Here is a 23335-nt window from a genome sequence, read left to right on the forward strand (position 1 = left end):
AATATTTAAGAGACGCTTTGCACAGAATTTGATATAAATCAAATAGTGTGAGCCCATCAACTTCGTCAAAGTGGTCTCAGACTGATGGGTCCCTGACCTCCCTGTCCAAATGTGAACACTTACCAAAGGCCAATATCTGTATGCCTGGGTGAATGTGGACACCTCTATTCAGCAAAGCCTACATATGAGTTAGCCGGGACCAAGTGTAATGAGATGCAATTAAAAACCACATGGTGATGGGAGGAGTGCACAGCCAGTAAGCTAACATGGAATTAACAGAAAAACGGCTCGCACATCCTAACCAGTGTGAATAGGTGCATACCAGGAGCAGCTACCTCCATACATAAATATACAAAAAGGTTGCACTCTATCGTGCCAAAGCATGTCTAATATGGAATACATGAAATTTGAATAGCAAAATGGCTTTTGAACATTAGAAAAATATTTAAGAGACGCTTTGCACAGAACTTGATATAAATCAAATAGTGTGAGCCCATCAACTTCGTCAAAGTGGTCTCAGACTGATGGGTCCCTGACCTCCCTGTCCAAATGTGAACACTTACCAAAGGCCAATATCTGTATACCGATGTTTACCCTGGTTACCAGTGAAGACATCGCTGGATCGGTGTCACACACACCGATTCAGCGATGTCAGCGGGAGATTCAGCGACGAAATAAAGTTCTGGACTTTCAGCAACGACCAGCGATCTCACAGCGGGATCCTGATCGCTGCTGCGTGTCAAACACAACGATATCGCTATCCAGGACGCTGCAACGTCAAGGATCGTTATCGTTGTAAAGTCGCTTAGTGTGAAGGTACCTTAAGCGACGATTGACCTACATATAGCCAATCGGCGCTTGTGGCAGTCTCAAATCAGCCCTTCTAACGGATGTTTTACTTCGTCATTATCAAGACAATTTTTACATGACTGGTGGAGAGACCTAGGTGTTGTGGCAACCAAAAAAGAAGAATCAGGCATGTTGGATATCAAAGTGCTTAAAGGGGCTTTCCACTTTTTGAAGTGTGTATCATATGCTGCACATCATGTAAAATGAAAACAGATATTACTCTTCCTAACAGGGTCTATGTGCACACATTGTGTTTTTTCGCTGTGAAAACGCTTACTAAACGCATCCCATTATTTTTAATGGAATTACGCATTGTTGTTCCCATGCTGCGTTTTTTTCCGCAAAAAAAAACCACAGCAAGTTCATTAATTTTGCGGAATTTCAGCGATTTTGCCGCTATATAATTGTATCGGGACGCTCTGGAAAAAAAGGCGAGCGGATTTCCTGCGAAAGGAGTCCGGTTTTGATCAGGCAAATTCGGCAACGTGAGCACATAGCCTTAGAAAATGAAAACTGCTGTGATTGCAAAGTTTTTCTACTAGACAGTTTTCACAAATTTCACCTATAGTGTGCTTATCCTTTACTGGCTACTTGTAATCACTTTGCCACAGCATTTTTAGCTAACAAAAAACTATTAAAAGTTTGACAGAATGTGTTTTCGCAGACATTAAATTGACATGTTATGTGGGTGTTATACAGAACACATCAATGACATGTTTTTACCAATGTTGGCTAGCCGGGCAGTATTTATTGTATTTAATTTACAAATGTATAAATATATTTTCAGTGCAAAGGAAACAACACCACCTTTAAACATGTTAGACAATAAACCGTAGTGTTCATGCGCCACAGTCTTGGTAGGAAGGAGAATATCAGTTCCATATCACTATTCTGTTGTTAATTGGCTTCTATGCAGTATGTGACTCGGCTATATTGGTTGCACCAGTTATTCTCAAAGTTAGAAACATCAATGGAAGAATCTTGGGTCATAAATGATCCATATAGTTTATGCACCCAGCCCGTGAAAAAGTCTGTAACACAAGTAAATTATCGCTTGCGCTCTCCCTTTTGTGTGCGCTTCTTCTCCTTTTCTTTTCGATCTTGCTTGGCTTGTTTATCTTTGTCCCGTTGTTGCTTGTCTTGCTCTTTCTTCTTTTGAGATGCCTCCCGCAACGCATCTCGTTCATGTTTCCTGGCATTCACAAGGTCTTCCAGATTGGTGTTCTTGAAAAGTGCTGAATTGCAGTTAAAGAATCTCAATGATCATATTTATAGAGAACCTGTCACCTCACAGGACGTATATGATTATTAATATGGGAATACAAGTAATAGAAATGTTACACTAGTCCTACAGTATGCCTCATATTAGCAGTCTTGTTGCTGAGAAATCTTATTTTATTTCCTTGTGCTAATGATTTCTTCAAGGCTTTGGGGCGTGCAGTGCCTAGAAAAAATTCCTGCCTCCCGTCTTCATTGTAATACTACCCCCCTCCCATCAGTGCAAGTTACGGCCCCAGAATCCTGTGCCCTGCACTCCCCCAGAAATACATACCTCATCCTCCCTTCTATTAGCGCTGCATTCAGGGATCTTCTGTGCAGGCGACCTCCTGTGCGCGCGCTGATAAGGTGCTCTCCTCACTTCCTCCCTGATTAGTCAGTCATCGCTATGTACACATGGTTCCTAGCGATGACTGTTCAGGGAGTAAGGAAAGCATATTATCGGAGCGCAAACCTGAGGTCACAGTGACTCGCTGGCGCCTGCGCAGAAGAGTGCAGCGCCCACAGAAGGGAGGATGAGGTATGTATTTCTGAGGGAGTGCAGGCGCAGGATTCCTGGGCCGTAACGGATATGCATGGGAGGGGGTAAGTATTACACACTTTGTTGGTGAAGTGCTGGGAGTGGATGCAGACAGCAGCATCAGCGTAAGGAGGGCCATGGGAGCAGCTGAGGACCATGGGGGTAAGTATTACTGTTAGGGAGAAAGGCATTGTCAGCGAGATCAATGGGTGTTTAATTCAGGTCAGAACTGAACGTGTCTACTTTTTCTATATATGGACATGGCCTTGGACAGTGTGATAGTGGGATGAAAGTAAATACACAGCTGAAGGAAATGAAATGCCAGTTAAACGATAAAACATTTGGCACCTGTAATTTCAGTGCCTTGTATCTCCACAGCGGCGTGAAGGGAAAAAAAAGTCTTCATCTACATTCCTGCTACTATGAGTAGAAATGTAGAGTTTACGAGGCAAAAGTCCTCTTTAAGGCAGAAATCCAGGGCCTCCAAAAAATAATAAGACACCCATCTGTAGACCGGTGTTTTGGGGTCCGATTCCTTACACCTCGTCAGTGCAGAGCAAGGTACAGGTTGGCTGGATAGGGGCATTTTTGAAGAGTGATATTCCCCTTTGTGGAGTATCCAGCTGATACAGAGGAGAATCCCTAAAATTGACAGATGACCATTTCTTCAAGGAAACAACGATTTGGCTAAAGCACCACATCATGTTTAAAGACTAATTTATGTTTCAGGGGGCAGTAGAGCCTTTCTAGTAGACAAAGTCAGAATCCTTTTTTTTTTCCCAGGGAATTTTGTCTAGAACAGAGGTGTCAAACTGCATTCCTCGAGGGCCGCCAACAGGTCATGTTTTCAGGATTTCCTTGTATTGCACAGGTGATAATTTAATCACCTGCACAGAATGATTCCAGCACCTTGTGGAATGCTAAGGAAATCCTGAAAACATGACCTGTTGGCGGCCCTCGAGGAATGCAGTTTGACACCTCTGGTCTAGAAGACACCTTATACTTGCTGTATCTCTGCAAATAGACAGTACTAAGCCCACTTGAAGCTGGAAGAAATACGCTCATTGCTTTTGAATCCAGTCCTGAAATCTTCACAATAACTGCACTTATGATTCCAACCGATATTGTTAGCTCACTTACCATGTTTGTCCCATGAACAATAAATCGATAGATCTTCGAATAATAATAACTTCCACAAATGGATGTGGTTAAATAAAATGTTCCTGTGCTGAGATAATCTTATGTGTGTCCCTGCTGTGTACTGTGTAATGGCTGTGTCTGACCCTCTCTGGACATGGTCTGATCATACCACAGCTACTGGGCAAGGGAAGGACGCAAAAGAGCGGTATACATACAGCACAGGATGGCAGCTGATGTTTGAGGTAAAATACTTTTTTTAAAAACAGGCAGGGAAATGTTTTATATAATTCTAGATAAATCCGCGCAAAACAAGTACCGTATTTTCCGGCGTATAAGACGACTTTTTAACCCCTAAAAATTGTCCCAAAAGTCGGGGGTCGTCTTATACGCCAGGTACGGCATGTGCAGGGAGCGATCCTGGATGTTCCCAGGGTCTGAAGGAGAGGAAACACTCCTTCAGGCCCTGGGATCCATATTCATGTAAAAAATAAAGAATAAAAATAAAAAATATGTATATACTCACCCCTCCGAGAAGCCTGGCTGTCACCACTGCAAGCGTCTGCCTCCGTTCCTAAGAATTGCAGAGCGTGAAGGACCTTCGATGACGTCACGGTCAGGTGACTGGTCACATGAGCGGTCACGGACCAATCACAGGACTGCGACGTCATCGAGGGTCCTTCATGCTCTGCAATTCTTAGGAACGGAGGCAGACGCTTGCAGCAGTGACAGCAAGGCTTCTCGGAGGGGTGAGTATATACATATTTTTTATTCTTTATTTTTAACATGAATATGGATCCCAGGGCCTGAAGGAGAGTCTCCTCTCCTTCAGACCCTGGGAACCACACGCCGTATAAGATGACTGGGCGTATAAGATGACCCCCGTCTTATACAGCGGGCATATCCCAAATTCTTCCATATTTTATATGGAAAAGTTGGGGGTCGTCTTATACGCCCAGTCATCTTATACACCAGAAAATACGGTATTTAAAGTAACCAGAAGATGTATTTAATGGGGATAATTTGTGGAAATACGCAAAGTGTAAAAGTATACAAAAATATTGCACTTAGCCCGTGATCCTAAGGCCATGTGCACACGATCAGGATTTTTAGCGTTTTTTTCGCGTTTTTTCGCTATAAAAACGTGATAAAAACGCGAAAAAAACGCTAACATATGCCTCCTATTATTTACAAGGTATTCCGCATTTTTTGTGCAAATGTTGCGATTTTTTCCGCGAAAAAATCGCATAGCGGAAAAAAAAGCAACATGTTCATTAAAAATGCGGAATTGCAGGGATTCCGCACACCTAGGGGTCCATTGATCTGCTTACTTCCCGCACGGGGCTGTGCACACCATGCGGGAAGTAAGCAGATTATGTGCGGTTGGTACCCAGGGTGGAGGAGAGGAGACTCTCCTCCACGCACTGGGCACCATATAACTGGTCAAAAAATAAGAAATAAAATAAAAAATAGTCCTATACTCACCCTCGATGTCCCGCGCAGTGTTCCCGCCTCACCGCTGCACGCTGCCGTTCGGTTCCTGTAGCTGGTGTGCGGCGAAGGACCTTGCCGATGACGTCACTGTCCTGTGATTGGTCGTGAGCGGTCATGTGACCGCTCACGTGACCGTGACGTCACGGAAGGCCCTGTGCGCACAGACCAGCTATAGGAAGACGAACGGACGCCGCTTATGAGATGTCTGGGTGAGTATAAGCTTTTTTTTTATTATTTTTAAACATTCTATCTTTTACTATAGATGCTGCATAGGCTGCATCTATAGTAAAAAGTTGGTCACACTTGTCAAACAGTATGTTTGACAAGTGTGACCAACTTGTCAGTCAGTTTTCCAAGCGATGCTACAGATCGCTTGGAAAACTTTAGCATTCTGCAAGCTAATTACGCTTGCAGAATGCTAAAAAAACGGGAAAAAAACGCAAAAAAAAAATGCGGATTTCTTGCAGAAAATTTCCGGTTTTCTTCAGGAAATTTCTGCAAGAAATCCGCAACGTGTGCACATGGCCTAAGGGAGTAGTCTCCTAGGTAGATATAGCTCAATAAAGAATACTAGATGAGTATATCTAAGCTGCTGGTAACAATAGATGACAATACACCCAAGTAATAGTCACCTAGTAATGATCAAGTTTAGAATAAATGCCCAAAGCAGAATACCATTACATTGCACCATATAAGTAAGAAAATGATGGATAAGTCTTATCAGATGAGACCTAAAAAGTAACAGTCTGAGTAACCAGATATATAGTCCTTATAGGGTAGAGAGATCTGAGTCTAGTGAAGGATTATAAAATGTCATAAAAAACAAAGGAGTACGAGAAGCAGCCCCGGCCGGTGGCAGTGCTTCAGAAGCTGAGGTAGCCTTTTACCTTAGTTGGAGCTCTTGCGTGGTACTGCTGTTCCTTCCTCGATGATACAGGTGGTGGAGATGTCCGGAATCCTGTGTTGCTTGGTAAGTCCCGACTTCTGGCTGTGTTCACTGCTTCCTCGCGGTGCGCGATGAACGGAGCAGGACCTGCCGTGACGTCATCAGTCACGTGTAGCTGCGGGATAGTTTGAAGTTGATCGTTGAGAAGGTATGGATCGCAAAAAGGACCAAAATGGATCCTCAGCTTCTGAAGCATTGCCACCGGCCTAGACTCAGATCTCTCTACCCTATAAGGACTATATATCTGGTTACCCAGACTGTTACTTTTTAGGTCTCATCTTATAAGACTTAACCATCATTTTCTTACTTATATGGTGCAATCTAATGGTATTCTGCTTTGGGCATTTATTCTGAACTTGATCATTAGGTGACTATTACTTGGGCGTATTGTCATCTATTGTTACCAGCAGCTTAGATATACTCATCTAGTATTCTTTATTGAGCTATATCTACCTAGAAGACTACTCCCTTAGGATCACGGGCTAAGTGCAATATTTTTGTATACTTTTACACTTTGCGCATTTCCACAAATTATCCCCATTAAATACATCTTCTGGTTACTTTAAACTAGGAATTAGTCCTACCGGTAATGGTATTTCCAGGAGTCCATCATGACAGCACCACCAGGAGGTTGCCCTTCATATCCTTGATAAGAACAGGAACACAGAAGAGGTTTAATAGCCCCTCCCCATCTCCACCCTTCAGTGATTTTACAAAGTACCACACCAGGATGGATACAACGCAATTTTATTGAACTTCCTCTCTATACATGTTTATATCACACATCAGACAGGAGTTCAAGGGAGGGTAAATAATGGGTGCTGTCATGATGGACTCCTGGAAATACCATAACCGGTAGGACTAATTCTTAGTTTCCAGGTCGTCCCTCCTGACAGTCAAGCAAAAAAGGCAGCACACTGCAGCGCTAACACATGCAAACGTGAAACACGGAAATTGAACTGCATTACTGCACTAGAAATATGAAAAATGAGAGCGTTTAGCGCATAAAAAAGGCCAATTTTATGTGTACCTGGTAGCCACTTTACGGCATCTCTCTTATACCAGGTCCTACGCTTTCCTTCCTCGCTGAGAATAAATATATATTCTCAGCGAGGAAGGAAAGCGTAGGACCTGGTATAAGAGAGATGCCGTAAAGTGGCTACCAGGTACACCTAAAATTGGCCTTTTTTATGCGCTAAACGCTCTCATTTTTCATATTTCTAGTGCAGTAATGCAGTTCAATTTCCGTGTTTCATGTTTGCATGTGTTAGCGCTGCAGTGTGCTGCCTTTTTTGCTTGACTGTATAGGAGTTGGTGACTAAGGTTCAGCACCTGTTCACACTTAATCTATGTTTGGATGTGACGGTCAGTTTTTTCAAATGTATTATTTTGTCCCTCCTGACAGCACCACCAGGAGAAATACCAAATAACTCCTATTTAGGGCGGGATAACAGCTTGGAGGACCTTCCTCCCAAAGACAGTCTGTTGATTTGACAGAATGTCCAGCTTGTAGTGTCTGCAAAAGGTATTAGAGCTAGACCAAGTTGCCGCCCGGCAAATTTGGTCCATGGATGCACCTGCACTCTCTGCCCATGAAGCAGATATTGCTCTCAGCGAGTGGGCTTTTAGGTGTTCTGGAGGAGATTCACCGGCTGAAATATACGCAGCGCAAATGGTAGATTTAATCCATCTGGCTAGAGTAGCCTTTGAGGCTTTTTTGTCTCTATTCTTCCCAGACATCTGGATAAAGAGGTTTGGGTCAATTCTCCAGCCGTCTGTAAGTTTCAGATATTGCAATACTGTTCTTTTAACATCCAGGGAATGGAGAGAACGTTCTTTGTCATTGTTGTAGTTCTGGCAGAATGTACCGTAGGTAAAATAATTTCCTGGTTTCTGTGAAAATCTGTCACTACTTTTGGGAGAAACGAAGGATCCAATTTTAGAATGATGCAATCTTCTTGAATTTTTAAGTATGGATCTGTTATGGACAGGGCTTGGAACTCGCCTATTCGCCTTGCTGACGTTATTGCGACTAGGAAGACAGTCTTGAATGTTACAGACTTTAGGTCTGTCTGATCTAGTGGCTCGTATGGAGCTTTCCGTAATTCATTCAGTACCAAGCTGAGGTTCCATGGGGGTACGGAACTTCGTATTGTTGGTCTGATACGTTGCGTAGCTTTGATGTACCTCACTATCCAGGGATGATCCGCCAGCGGATAATCATAGAACTTAAAGCTGAGATTTGTACTTTTAGCAAACTAGGCCTCAAGCCCATATCAAAGCCTGCTTGGAGGAAATTTAAGATCTGAGGAATATCTGGTTCTTGGGAAACGGATATTGGAGTATTGCTCTGTGCACAAAATTTCTTCCAAATTTTTAGGTATATAGCCGAGGTCACTGGCTTTCGTTTTTTTTTTGCATGGTTGAGATGACTGAATCCGATAGTCCTTTTGATCTTAGGATCTCTTTTTCAAAGATCCATGCTGAGAGTTGTAGCATGCTTAGATTTTGATGGACCAGCGGTCCCTGCGTTAGCAGATCCCACCTTAGTGGTAGTAGAACTGGTTCTTCTACCGCTATCCACCTCAGCAGAGGAAACCAGCTCCTCTTGGGCCAATATGGCACTATTAGGATTACCACTGCTAGACTTTCTTGAATCTTCCTCAAAACTCTGGGAATTAAAGCAAGTGGAGGGAACGCATAGGCAAGTTCCATGTCCCAATGTTGAGCCAAGGCATCTACGCCAGTTGGATTGTCTCTTGGATTTAATGAAAAGAATTCTTTTGTATTTTGCTTTGAGACGAATAAATCTATTTTTGGAGTGCCCCATTGTTGAGTTAGCTGAACAAAGACTTCTCCGTTTAGAGACCACTCCGAAGGTTGCACCTTTTCTCTGCTGAGAAAGTCCGCTATCTGGTTTTCTGAACCTTTTAGATGTACCGCCGTGATGGACTTCACAGTGCCTTCCGCCCAAGAGAATATTGATTCTGCTAGTCCCTGGAGGTGACAGTGCCTCGGACCTCCCTGATGAAGAAGAAAAGATACCGTGGTCGAGTTGTCTGAGAAGATTCGGATGTGATGCCCCTGCATCTCGTTTTGGCACCTTTTTAGTGCTTCCCAAACCGCTGAGTTTTCTTGAAGGTAACGTCCTCTTATGTGGGCTCCCCAGCCCCTTGAGCTTGCATCAGTGGTTATGTTTACGCATGGAGATACTCTCCAAGGTTTCCCTCTTTTGAGGTTTCTTATGTCGATCCACCATGAGAGGGACTGTCTTACCTCGCTGGGTAACCACATCTTGTTGTCTAATGAAATTTTCTTTCCATTCCATACCAAAAGAACTTCTCGTTGATGCGTTCTGGAGTGAAACTGGCTCCACTGTACGCTGAGGATACATGAGGTCATCAGTCCTAGAACCCTCATGGCTTTCCTGATGGAAATGTATTTGCGTTTTCTTAATGTTTGAAGTTCTTTTTTGATTGACCGTTGTTTTTGGTCTGGTAGGAAGGAGTATTCCAGTTCGGAATCTAGTAGCACTCCCAGAAATATTTTCTGTGTTTCTGGTTTGAGACTCGATTTTTTTGAATTTAATATACACCCCAGACACTTCAGGAGTGATATGGAAATTTTTAAGGATTCTTCCATCTGTTGAGATGAATCTGCTATCAGCAACAGATCGTCCAGGTATGGCGTGATGAGAACTTCCTTTTCTCTTAGATGAGCCATGACCTCTGTCATGAGCTTTGTAAATATCCTTGGGGCAGAGGCAAGACCGAATGGTAGACACAAACTGGAAATCAAGTATCTTCTTGCGGCTTCTTATTGCAAATCTGAGGAATTTATGATGTGAGGGATGGATGGGCACATGATAGTATGCATGTTTGAGACCTTGCGTGTACATCACAGTTCTTTTTTTATTAACGGTATGATCGATCCGAGAGATTCCATCTTGAAGCGTTTGTAAGCCACCCATTTGTTTAATGGTCTTAAGTTTATTATTGTACGGTATTCTCCGCTTGGTTTTTTTATGGAGAATAGACTGGAGTAATGACCTTGAAACCGCTGATGATGGGGTACCGGGATTATGATTTGCAGCTCTAAGAGTTCTTGTATGTCTGTTAGAAGCCTTTGATGTGCTGCTGACGACTGTGTGTGTCAAACAGAACCTCTTGGGGGGTAGATGAGTAAACGTTATTTCGTACCCCTGTGCAACTGTCTGTAGAATCCACTGATTCTGCGTAATATTCTGCCATCCCTCTAGGAAGTATTGTGGTCTTCCTCCTATATTGTTGGCGCCATTGTTTGCTGGGTCCTGATGACTGGTCTCGAAAGGAACCTCTTTCTCTGCCCCCTTTAGGGTAGCTCCATCTGCCGGACTTCCCTTTCCCTCTGTAGTCCTGCCTTGGGTGGGAGCGAGTTTTCCGAAAGAATTGTTTTCTTCGGTTTTTCTTCGGGAAAGCCTTTTTTCTTGTCAGACGCTTTCTCGAGCAGCTCATCTAGGACTGGACCAAAAACGTGAGATCCTGAAAAAGGAATCGAACAGTTTTTTGATTGGGTATCTCCCGTCCAAGATCTCAGCCACAAGGCCCGTCTTGCCGCATTTGACAGCGCGTTATTCCTGGCAGCAAATCGCACTGATTCCGCTGAAGCATCCGCCATGAAATCAGTCGCCATTTTCAGTACTGAAAGATTTTAGGATTTCTTCCCTGGGAGTCCTGTCTTTAATATGACCTTCCGGCTCGTCTACCCAGAGACTCATGGATCTTGCTACAGAGGTGGCCGCTATGTTTGTCTTCATAATGGCGGCTGACGACTCCCAGGCTTTTTTAAGAATATCTTCTGACCTTTTATCCATTGGGTCCTTTAACCCCGACAAGTCTTCAAAAGGAATAGCTGTTTTCCTTGAGACTTTAGCTACAGGAATATCAATTATTGGAACAGATTCCCAGACTTTAGTTTCTTCCGGATCAAAGGGAAGACCGTACTTGAAGTCCCTCGGGACTACTAGCTTTTTTCCCACGTCTTCCCATTCTTCCATTATCATCGCTGTTATGTGGTTGTTGACTGGAAATACTCTATTTCTGCGGGTTTTTAGGCCCCCGAACATTTCGTCTTGAACCGATAGTGGTTGAGTCGAGTCCTCTATCTTCATAGTGCTCCTAACTGCTTTTAGTAGCACAGCCGTGTTTTCGGACGAGAACAGGTATCTTTTACGTTCCTCTGGAAACACAACCGAGGAATTGCCACCTTCATCTGAGTCTGGATCAGAATAACCTGAAACCTCTCCTTCTTCAGAACTTAAGTCCATATCCCATCTGGGCCTCTTACGGCGCGGAGACTGGGGTGGCCTGGACTTCGTCTCTAATCATGGTTTTGATGTTAGTTAATAACAAAGCCTGTTCGTCCTTTAGTAGTTTAGCGATGCATTCTTCGCATAACTTTTTTGTAACCATCTGGGAGCTTGGTGGTGCATAACGGACATCTGATAGTCCTTTTCTTAACAGTTGACCATTTGGGAATGTCCTTGTCCTACAAATGTAAAGGAAATCCCTGTAGCTTTCGATCTAAAGTCCCGTAAGGTACCCCACACCACGACTACTCACATGGTCCGTGGGCAGCTCTAAGGACTGGACGTCTGGACGACTAGCACCTTCCATTTTACTAAGTCAAGTGTGCTGTCAGCTGTCCGTCAATAAAGTCAGTCTTACCTGGCTTCAAGACATCTGATTCGTCCTCCTTCCGAGCTCAACTGCTGGCATGTACGGTGATTGCAGGTCCCCAGCTGTACTGCGCATGCGCCATCTGGAACGCACGCCGACCAGCTTGGGACCTAGATCCTGGCGCCATCCTGTTCCGGCCTCTGTTTTCGCCGTAGTTCCCTGGCGTACCCGGAAATCCACCAGCGCCACCGACCCCGGGAATACAGCCACGCCCCCCGGAAGTCGTCATCGGCACCCTCCGACCCGGAGTGCCGGACCAGAAGTTCGGGGAACGCCGTCGGAGCCGGCTGCACATGGAGCCCGAGGAGGCGCCGGACACCGCAGCAGCAGCCTCAGAGCCCCTTTTGCGAAGGGATGAGGCAGCCAACGGGAGCACACAGCAATACCTTGTCGCAGAGGGACCTCCTTCGGTATACTGCGACTTGGGCCAGAGCCCCCTCCAGGAGGATAGGACCGCACTCAGGATCGCCTGCTCTACCGAGACCTGACTCCGGTATCAGGTAAATCTGATCTTCTGGAGAACTCTCTCCTGCGTCTGTCCCTGATAGGGACAGGAAAAACACTGAAGGGTGGAGGTGGGGAGGGGCTATTTAACCTCTTCTGTGTTCCTGTCCCTATCAAGGATATGAAGGGCAACCTCCTGGTGGTGCTGTCAGGAGGGACGACCTGGAAATACTTGTTTTGCGCGGATTTATCTAGAATTATATATTTACATTCCGGCAATAAAGTGGTTGTTGTCTAAATCTGCAGCAATACAAGATACTCTGTAAATTGAGCGCCACTGCAACTCACACTATATAGGGAAATGTTTTATCTCACAAAAAGAATCAGTTGTGATGGAGTGCTGTAATGCCTGTATACTCTTTTGCTTCCTTCCCTGTCCAGGAGCTGTGGTATGATCAGACTATGTTCCTGCACGGTGAGGCACAACAATTACACAGCAGATTATTTCAGTACAGAAACATTAAAAAAAAAAAAAAAGCAACATTCAATTGTGGAAATTATTATTATTTCAAGATTTATTAATTAAAATTAACCTAGTTTGTGAGAAAACCCCTTTAAGCCTATGAAGTGTCCGTCTACACACTTTTCTTTAGAGGGCACAATGGTGAACAATTATAGCCAATGACCAAATGTGTCCACCAACAAAATTGCAATACAGCATATTGTTTTATCTAGTAATATGGTAGATCATCAGCGCATTTAGTAAGATAGCCTCATACATTCAGATTGATCTGAAAATGTTTCATCTTACAGCAGATGCACCGTTTCGAGGGAGTAAACCATACGTGCTATGGCAAAATTTCCAATCAATATTTTAGAAGTGAAGGTTATAAAACAGTAGGAAGCATGTAACACCTCTGCTACCAGGGAATGGCCATATGAAACAATTATTCGATTATCACAGTAATTACAATTTCTATATAAAATCAGGATACATCTTTCATTGCTCTGGATGGCAGCAGCACTTGCTGCGTCCTCATCTTCATCTGCAGTATCAATCGTTAAGGGAAAAACACTGATACATACATAAAAGGGTTAACACTAGAAAATAATACAATTGGAAATGAGCAAAACAATTTTCCGGACCCTGGGCAAGCTGCTGGGCTCTATTTACAGTTTTTAAAATAATCTGATTGAATGTGAAAACGGTCAACAAAGCTGGTAAATTACTGGATGCGGACTTTATCATTCAAGCTATGGCTCCTGTAACTACCCAGTTTATAAAGACAAATACCGTATATAAGCCGAGGCATCTACTTTTGCCACGGAAAACTGGGTAAGCTTATTGACTCAAGTATAAGCCGGGGTATGCATTGTCCCCTCATCCCTGTCCTGGTATGAATAGTCACTGCTCCTCCACCAGCAGCCATTGTATGGGCAGAGGTGCAGGAGTTTGTGAGGAAAGCTACACCAACAAGAGAAAGTGGCTGATCACTTTAATATCCAAAGCACCCGATTAACATTAGCTATAATTCATATAATAAAGTTGTCCTAACACTGACATAAGTTGATCAGATACATGAATTTCCAGCAGTGAGGACCACCAATGATCACTAGAACAAGTTCTTGGTCTGATTCTACCAAAGCCTCATGCACACGTCACGTGTCTAAACGAATGTGGGAAAGAAAAAAAAAAAATTGTAGCGGTGTGTCATCCACGTGTTCATTTTTACCATTAGTGGTTTTCAAGTTACAAAACTTCTTCTAGCCTTCGCAATGTTAAATGTGTGCGTTTTTCACTGACCCATAGACTTGTATGCCCTTGTTGTCTGCTGCCAAGTAAAAACATGGACATGTGAACAGCACAGTGGCGTAGGAAGGGGGGTGCGGGGGGGGCGGGCCGCCCCGGGCGGCACAATGCCGGGGGCGGCTCCGACCCAGAGAGGAGGAAGAAAAAAAAAAAAAAATTTGAGACGCGGGCCCTTTAAATCTTCGGGCGGCGCTGACGCCGCCGCCAGGACCAGGGCCGCCATACCGGCGTTGGCAGTAGCTTAGCTACTGGGGGGGCAGAGGGGGTCTTCTCCCCGGGCCCTGCCACATGAAGGGGCCGACTGGGAGCCGGCACTGCCACTTCCGTGATGAGGCACAATACAGGAGGAGCGCAGCAAAATGCCTGCTTCCCTGTCAGACGGCGATTCTGCACGCTCGTCCCTCCTGAACTGTATGATTGTGCTGACCGACCTCAGGAGCTTCTCCAGGCTGCAGGTTTCTTCCCTCCCTCTCCCTGTGCTGGAATTGGCCCAGGGCAGGCACGCTGGGTCCTAGTGCCCACCTCCATATCACTCAGATACTTCCTGGTCCTGCTGCAAACTTCATCGGTAAGTGGGGATAAGATACATTAGATTGATATGCATGTCATAGTCACTGGGGGGTAAATGTGAGAGGATGGGGTGTTGTGGGGGAGGGGGACAGGGCACTGGGGGGTGAATCTGAAATTATGGGGGTGTTGTGGGGGCTTAGGTGGGGGAGGGGGACAGGGCACTGGGGGGTGAATGTGAAAGGATGGGGGTGTTGTGGGGGAGGGGGACAGGGCACTGAGGAGGTGAATGTGAGAAGATAAGGGTATTGTGAGGGCTGAGGTGGGTGAAGGGCGACGGCACTGGGGGGCTGATTATTATACGGTTTTGTTATGAGATTTTATGCACTCCATCACATGTAATAGTTGTTCTCTGGGACGGGGAGGTAGGGGGCTTATTATACTTACCAGCTGGGTAAAGGCCCCATCTCACTAAGCGATTTACCAACGATCACGACCAGCGATATGACCTGGCCGTGATCGTTAGTAAGTCGCTGTGTGGTCGCTGGGGAGCTGTCACACAGACAGCTCTCCCCAGCGACCAACGATCAGGGGAACGACTTCGGCATCGTTGAAACTGTCTTCAACGATGCCGAAGTCCCCCTGCAGCACCCGGGTAACCAGGGTAAACATCGGGTTACTAAGCGCAGGGCCGCGCTTAGTAACCCGATGTTTACCCTGGTTACCAAAAAAAAACAAACAGTACATACTCGCCTTTCGGTGTCCCTTGCCGTCTGCTTCCTGCTCTGACTGAGATCCGGCCGTACAGTGAGAGCAGAGCGCAGCGGTGACGTCACTGCTGTGCTCTCACTTCTCACTGTACGGCCGGGAGTCAGTGAGAGCAGGAAGCAGACGGCAAGGGACACCGAAAGGCGAGTATGTACTGTTTGTTTTTTTTGGTAACCAGGGTAAACATCGGGTTACTAAGCGCGGCCCTGCGCTTAGTAACCCGATGTTTACCCTGGTTACCAGTGAAGACATCGCTGGATCGGTGTCACACACACCGATTCAGCGATGTCAGCGGGGCCTCAACGACCAAAAAAAGGTCCAGGCCATTCTGACACGACCAGCGATCTCGCAGCAGGGGCCTGATCGCTGGTACGTGTCACACATAGCGAGATCGCTATGGAGGTCGCTGTTGCGTCACAAAACTTGTGACTCAGCAGCGATCTCGCTAGCGATCTCGCTATGTGAGACGGGGCCTTAGGGTACCTTCACACTGGTCGATTCTGCTACGATTACGACGCATTTGCGTCATATTCGACATCGCAGTACGAGCTCGTAGCCAGCGGTCACACTCTACGATGTTAACGCTTTTTCTGACGTAGTTGCGATGTGAACGTCACGCGTCGCAATCGTACGCTACCCTTCACACCACCATAGTCCTACGACTCCGAGCGTGACGTATTACCAGCATGGGCGTGCTAAAACGTCACGCCCAATCAGGAGACAGGTATGCGGAAGCCCAACCCACGTAGTCGCATTACGAGCTCGTATGACCGCCGTCACATACTACGATTTCGACCGCCACAGCGAGACATTTACGACGAAAGAAAGTTCTGCTCTTTCTTTCACATCGTACGATGCTGGGCTGCGTCGCAAATCGTAACGCCATGTCACACTTTGCAACCTCGGAACGAGGACGGATAAACGTCACAAATCGAACGCTCGTTCAGACTTTGATTGCACAGTGTGAAGGGGCCCTTAAGCCATGAGCTGCATCACATTTAGGGCATGTGCACACGCTGCGGTTTTTACTGCGGATTTATCGCGGTTTCTGCTGCGGGTTTACACCTGCAGTTTTCTATTGGAGCAGGTGTAAACCCGCAGCGGAATCCGCACAAAGAATTGACATGCTGTGGAATATAAACCGCTGTGTTTCCGCGTGTTTTTTTCCGCAGCATGTGCCCTGCGGATTTCGTTTCCCATAGGTTTACATTGTACTGTAAACTCATGGGAAACCGCTGCAGACCCGCAGCTGCGGAAGCGTTGCAGTTCCGCAGCGAAATCCACAGCGTGTGCACATACCCTTAAAGCATCATTCCAGCATTTTTTTTATTTCACCTCTGGAGTGGCACTTTAAGGGTATGCACACGTTGCGGATTTGACTCTACCATGTAAACCTATAGAAAACAAAATTCACAGTGCACATGCTGTGGAAAATACCACACGGAAACGCTGCACTGTATTTTCCGCAGCATGTCAGTTCTTTGTGCAGATTCCGCAGCATTTTACACCTGTTACTTAATAGGAATCCGTAGGTGTAACACCGCAGGGGAAATCCGCACAAAAAATGCTGGAAATCCGCTTGTAAAACGCAGTGCGTTTTACATGCGGATTTTTCAAAATCTGCGTGGAAAAATCCTCACACAAATCCGCAACGTGGGCACATAGTCTCAATCTAAGACCAACTGTCTAATACTCACCTTCCGGCGTTTTTATCAGTTTTCGCCACCGCACCGTTTGGGTTCGTCTCCTGCAGTTTGTGACCTGTCCTCTGCCCTAGCGTTTCATGGAGCGGTACGGTATCAATGTGAGTCTATGAGAGCCTCGTTCTGGCCTCTTTCTTGCCTCTTCCTGGCCCTCATAGACTTACATTGAGCGCTTGTGATGCAGCTTCTAACTTCTGGCCAATCAGAAGCTGTGCTTACAAGATGGAGCTGCGGGACTGGAGCGATGCCAAAAAGCGGTCAATATGGCGGAAGATGAGTATATGGCCGGGGCAGGGGACTTGTGCTTAAAGCACCTCCAGCAGTGAAAAAAAAAACCCTGATAGAGTGGTGCTTTAATAATTTAATAATAAGCAGACTGCCAAATCATGACACGGAGCTCCTGCTGCCATGAGCCCCAATATCACTGGCGTCATCAGGCGGTCATGCGACCACATGTTTACTATGTGCTTGTGTCGACTAGAAAGGTTTGGTTTCTTTCAATAGAAGAGAATTGAGAGAAGCCGAAAAAGTCGTCACTTGACCGCCTGCTAACCTCTGTGATGCTGGGGCCACTATCACTGTACATGGGGGGACTCAGGGGACATTATTAAATGTCAAGTGGGCACTTAAGAAGCATTATTATTTATAGGGGCATCAGTGCGCAACTACTGGGTGGTAGAGGCTGCTGAGCTGGCTGTCAGTTGAAGTAAGGGTATGTGCACGCATTGCGGATTTGGCTGCGGATCTGCAGCAGTTTTCCATGTGTTGTACAGTACCATGTAAACCTATGGAAAACCAAATCCGCAGTGCACATGCTGCGGAAAATTCCACGTGGAAATGCTGCGTTATATTTTCCGCAGCATGTCAATTCTCTGTGCGGATTCCACAATGTTTTACACCTATTCCTTAATAGGAATCCGCAGGTGTAAAACCACAGGTGAAATCCGTACAAAAACTGCACAAAATCCGCAGTAAATCCGCAGGTAAAACGCAGGGCATTTTACTTGCGGATCTTGCAGGATCTGCATGGAAAAATCCACAATGGAATCCACAACGTGTGCACATAGCCTAAGAGGTGCAGTTACAGCTGCTGCGCTCTATACACAGAGCGGTGACTGAAACCATGCCGGCGCCGCCCCCCTGGCTGCAGTGAGGAATAAAGTTAATTTCCTCCTGGCAGTGTGACTTTCAGTGCAGGCGACAGTGTCAGGACACTATTAACTATTATACTGTGTTTTGAGGGACCAATGGGAACATCATTCTATGTATAAGGGAGCTCTATTGGACATCATACTGTATGTACGGGAGCTGTGGGCCAGTCATACTGTGTATAAGGGAGCTGTGGGTTCATCATACTGTGTATAGGGGGCAGTGCTGATATACTGTGTATAGGGGAGCAGTGGGGACATCATACTGTGTATAGGGGAGCAGTGGGGACATCATACTGTGTATAGGGGAGCAGTGGGGACATCATACTGTGTATAGGGGAGCTGTGGGATCATCATATTGTGTATTGGGGAGCTGTGGGGGCATTGTACTGTGTATAGGAAAGCTGTGGGCCCACCATACTGTGTATAGTCAAGCTGTTCATGGAGGCTACTTAGGGGACATAATTAAATGTTAAGTGGGCACTTAAACATTGCTATAGGGGCACTCAGAGTACTGAGACCATCAAAATTTCATATGTGGTATTATTACTTTTTAGGGACAAAATGTGAAGGGCACTAGCACAGGGCATTAATGTTTTCTAGGGGTGAATTTTATCATCTAGAGAGCACAAAGGAGTCATTATTACTATGTAAGGGACACAGTGGTGGCATTACTATGTGGGGCGGCACCATTATTGTACCATACTGCAGGTGCTGTAGGACACATATGGAAGCAGCGGCTCAGTATTGGGGTATCAGCAGAATGAGGAGTTTGTGCAGGTTGGGGATAGATGGGGACGGGGCTGGAAATGTGAGAAGTCTAATGTGTCCTCATAATATCTGCAGACGAGTCCTGGGTGGAGAAGATGTCATGTCGGTCTGGGCCAGATGGAAAAGATGAGAAAAATGAATGACTCCATCAGAAAGAATGTCCTCTGTAAATTATTGTCTATAACTGTGCTGCGATCTCTTATATGGTCTGCACGACTGGTATCTACCAATATATGGTCCTCATATAGTAATATCATTGTTCGGTTTTGTATATAGATTTATTTTCAGTCACAGTGCGGTCATCTGCTGATGTTCCCCCAGGCTCACAATTAGGGTGCACCACGTCGCTGTAGTCAGGGGTACCTGGTTAGGGGCCCACTCAGATTTTTTGCCCCCCTAAGCTGAAACCCTAGCTACGCCTCTGAGCGTTGGCATTGGGCCCCCCCCTTCTAATACTCACCTCTCCTGGTTCCTGCGGCAGCTGCAGCGTCTTCGGCGCCCTCTGACTCTGCGATGTCTCAGGACAGAGGGTGCGATGACGTCATCACTGCGCGCTCAGCCTCTCTGTCCTGAGCGTTGCAGAGCCGGAGAGACGCTGAGTGCACGGGACCTGTGCTGGGAACGGGAGAGGTGAGGATTTTACTTTTTTTTTTTTTTTTTTTTTCCCTTTATGTCTGACTCAGACAGACTGGGGGCAACATGCTGGAGACAGACTGGGGGCAGATTGCTGGAGACAGACTGGGGGCAGATTGCTGGAGACAGACTGGGGGCAGATTGCTGGAGACAGACTGGGGGCAGATTGCTGGAGACAGACTGGGGGCAGATTGCTGGAGACAGACTGGGGGCAGATTGCTGGAGACAGACTGGGGGCAGATTGCTGGAGACAGACTGGGGGCAGATTGCTGGAGACAGACTGGGGGCAGATTGCTGGAGACAGACTGGTGGGCAGATTGCTGGAGACAGACTGGTGGCAACATGCTGGAGACAGACTGGTGGCAACATGCTGGAGACAGACTGGTGGCAACATGCTGGAGACAGACTGGGGGCAACATGCTGGAGACAGACTGGGGGCAACATGCTGGAGACAGACTGGGGGCAACATGCTGGAGACAGACTGGGGGCAACATGCTGGACACTGCGCCTGTGCGGCCGCCCTGCTTGTGAATCCCAGCCCCGCACTCTGCATAATGCATAACACACTGCGGGGCTGGGATTACCAAGGTGGGTGGCCGCACAGGCGCAGTCTGCAAGCCTGGCTGTGACGTCAGACGGCTAGAGCTCTCTGCGCCTGCACCAAGCACCGATACACAGCGCAGGCACTGGATTTCATGGGTAAACAGTGCTGTGGGGGCGGTGCCCGGCGTTGAGTGACGGCAATGGGGGGGGGGGGCGCCAAACTCGGAAACAGCCCCGGGCGGCAAAAGCTCTAGCTACGCCAGTGGAACAGCAGCATACATTATAAAGGGTATGTGTTCTATCCGTGAAAAAGGAAGGACACTGCAAGCCAGTCATTTGGTGCGGTAAAAGTGAAGGATATGCTTCATCATCTGTAACATTGGCGTACTGTGCCAGGAGAGCAGCCTTTCTCTGCTGCTCTACTTCCGACACCTCCTTGGGCTTTACCACGATTTGTGCCTGTTTTTCTATCATGCTGGTGAGTGCTTCCACTTCATCTAAACCGAAAGACAAGAGAAACCATAAGACACGCAGCATAAAATTTATTATACGATTAAAGGAAATCCAGAATGTACGTATAACTCCTAGGGCATCTCAGTGGTGGGAAGCAGTTTGGAGCATTATACAGGTGCTTCAGCATCAGGTCTGTCGATGCATGTTACACCACTAAATTCAACATGCGTTGCATCCTGGCCTTGGGGACAGCATCACCAAGAAACCCACAGGCAGGGAGGCAAAAGGGATGATTTACCAAGCAGCTTGGAAAGAGCTTGCATTGGTGTGATAAATTATGTTCAATGACATTTGGGTAGGTCTTTCTAGAAAAAAGCTAATTTACATGTGCAAGAAGTCTGGCTTAATTTGCATAAAAAAAAATTACATGCCTTACACCACATGTATTACTGGTTTTATACATGCTTTTTGACAACTAAGGCTACTTTCACACTAGCGTCGGGCTCGGTCCGTCGCAGTGCGTCGCGCCGAGGTCACCGACGCTAGCGTTGTCTCCGCCGCACAACGGGGGCAGCGGATGCATTTTTCCAGCGCATCCGCTGCCCCATTGTGAGGTGCAGGGAAATGCGGGGCGGAGGTTCAGGCCGCGCATGCGCGGTCGGAAATAGCGGACCGTCGTGAGCAAAAAACGTTGCATGTAACGTTTTTTGCTCCCGACGGTCCGCCACAACACGGCGCAACCGTCGCACGACGGTTGCGACGTGTGTCAATGCGTCGCAAATGCGTCGCTAATGTTAGTCAATGCAGAAAAAACGCATCCTGCAAGCACTTTTGCAGGATGCGTTTTTCGGCAAAACGACGCATTGCGACGTACTGCAGTTAACGCTAGTGTGAAAGTAGCCTAACTCGACAAGGGGACACAGGCTATGAAAGTGAGTGAAAGGGTGTAGCCTAAACGCTGATACCGTGCCCCAAAAATGAAGACACAATTTGGTGTAACGAAGATCAAAGTATGCCAATCAATAGCTTTGTAAAAAAAAAATCTAAATTTGCATCGGATGTATCAAACAGCATGAACCACTGTGATAAATCTGGTGCATTTTAAGACAGGAACTTTAATGCATCCTCTACATATTGGTACTGCCAGTCACCCCCTTTCCTCCATAACCAAATTGCCAGATCAAAAAAGTATCAATGAATTCAACCCAGTGCCAACGTTTCTGAACTCTGATGACCGTACGCTCTATTAGTCCCAGCGGGCAACCTCTCCAGTTGGACATCTTGATAATTTTATTATGCAGTATTTCAATCTTGGTAAGTGTGGTTTATCCAAGGAGATGTGGGGTAAGTTCCCACCGAATATTTTCACTTTTGGCCTGATCGTAAAAATGGAGTAATAAAACTTTATTTTTCATCAATAATCAACCATAGCAAACTTATGAATCTTTGTAATATACTCTATCACCCCTTATCTTGCTCCCTTCTCTGGAACACCATGTTGAAAGTGCTGTGTTATCGACCTAGTTCATTCTCTTTTAGAAGCAGCTTTGAACTGCACTTTTTTATGCGAATTTTAAGCCGTGTTTTACAGTACCAGTAAAAGCTATGAGATTTCAGAAATCTCATGCACACACATTTTTCCCTGACTGATTTAGAAAACTGCTGCGATTTTGCACACTGCAGCATGTCACTTCTTTTAGCATTTTCTCACCTGTAGAAAGTCTCTTTAATGCGTTATCTTCACACAGAAAAGGTTCCAAGCACATAACTTCAGTGTTCATTTCATTACAGCATCCTTTATATTGCAGTCACTACACATGCTAGTCCTCCTCTGACTAGTTCCATGGGTGTCATGCACCACTGTATCACAGTCTCTGCTCACAGCCGTACACAGACCTGGACATCCTCCTGTCTGCAGCTGTGACACGTCAGTCCTTTCTTCGGGCACAGGACAGTCTACCTCTGGGCCCAAGACCTGTCCACATCTGTGACGAGTCGTAGTGGACAGCAGCACCACTGTGTATGCTGTAAGTTGTCAGGCTTCACTCTGGCCCTGACACACCTGAGACTCCTCAGACTCAAATCTAAGGGTACCGTTACACAAAACGATTTACCAACGATCACGACCAGCGATACGACCTGGCCGTGATCGTTGGTAAGTCGTTGTGTGGTCGCTGGAGAGCTGTCACACAGACAGCTCTCCAGCGACCAACGATGCCGAAGGCCCCGGGTAACCAGGGTAAACATCGGGTTACTAAGCACAGGGCCGCGCTTAGTAACCTGATGTTTACCCTGGTTACCATCGTAAATGTAAAAAAAAAAAAACCAGTACATACTCACATTCCGGTGTCCGTCAGGTCCCTCGCCGTCTACTTCCCGCACTGACTGAGTGCCGGCCGTAAGGCACAGCACAGCGGTGACGTCACCGCTGTGCTCTGCTTTCACTTTACGGCCGGCAGTCAGTCAGTGAGGGAAGCAGACGGCGAGGGACCTGACGGACACCGGAATGTGAGTATGTACTGTTTGGTTTTTTTTACATTTACGATGGTAACCAGGGTAAACATCGGGTTACTAAGCGCGGCTCTGCGCTTAGTAACCCAATGTTTACCCTGGT

At 46.3% G+C, this 23335-nt stretch overlaps 2 protein-coding genes across 2 annotated transcripts in view; one reads left to right on the forward strand and one right to left on the reverse strand.

Annotated features, from left to right (window-relative positions):
* Window positions 1-1565: 1565 nt before the first annotated feature.
* The window catches only part of CCDC43 (coiled-coil domain containing 43), a 30403-nt gene continuing 8633 nt past the window's right edge, over window positions 1566-23335 (reverse strand). Inside the window, exons 3-5 of the mRNA XM_077252601.1 lie at window positions 20630-20765; window positions 13381-13436; window positions 1566-2084 (exon numbers count right to left, since the gene is read on the reverse strand). Coding sequence (XP_077108716.1) covers window positions 1897-2084; window positions 13381-13436; window positions 20630-20765 — 380 coding nt within the window. The 3' untranslated portion in view covers window positions 1566-1896. The remainder of the gene's footprint in view (window positions 2085-13380; window positions 13437-20629; window positions 20766-23335) is intronic.
* DBF4B (DBF4B-CDC7 kinase regulatory subunit) overlaps window positions 14622-23335 on the forward strand; it is a 61864-nt gene continuing 53150 nt past the window's right edge. Inside the window, exon 1 of the mRNA XM_077252600.1 lies at window positions 14622-14763. The gene's annotated coding sequence lies outside the window, so the exon portion shown is untranslated. The remainder of the gene's footprint in view (window positions 14764-23335) is intronic.

Source organism: Ranitomeya variabilis, chromosome 4 (genome assembly GCF_051348905.1).
Source record: "Ranitomeya variabilis isolate aRanVar5 chromosome 4, aRanVar5.hap1, whole genome shotgun sequence".
NCBI classification, from domain to species: Eukaryota; Metazoa; Chordata; class Amphibia; order Anura; family Dendrobatidae; genus Ranitomeya; species Ranitomeya variabilis.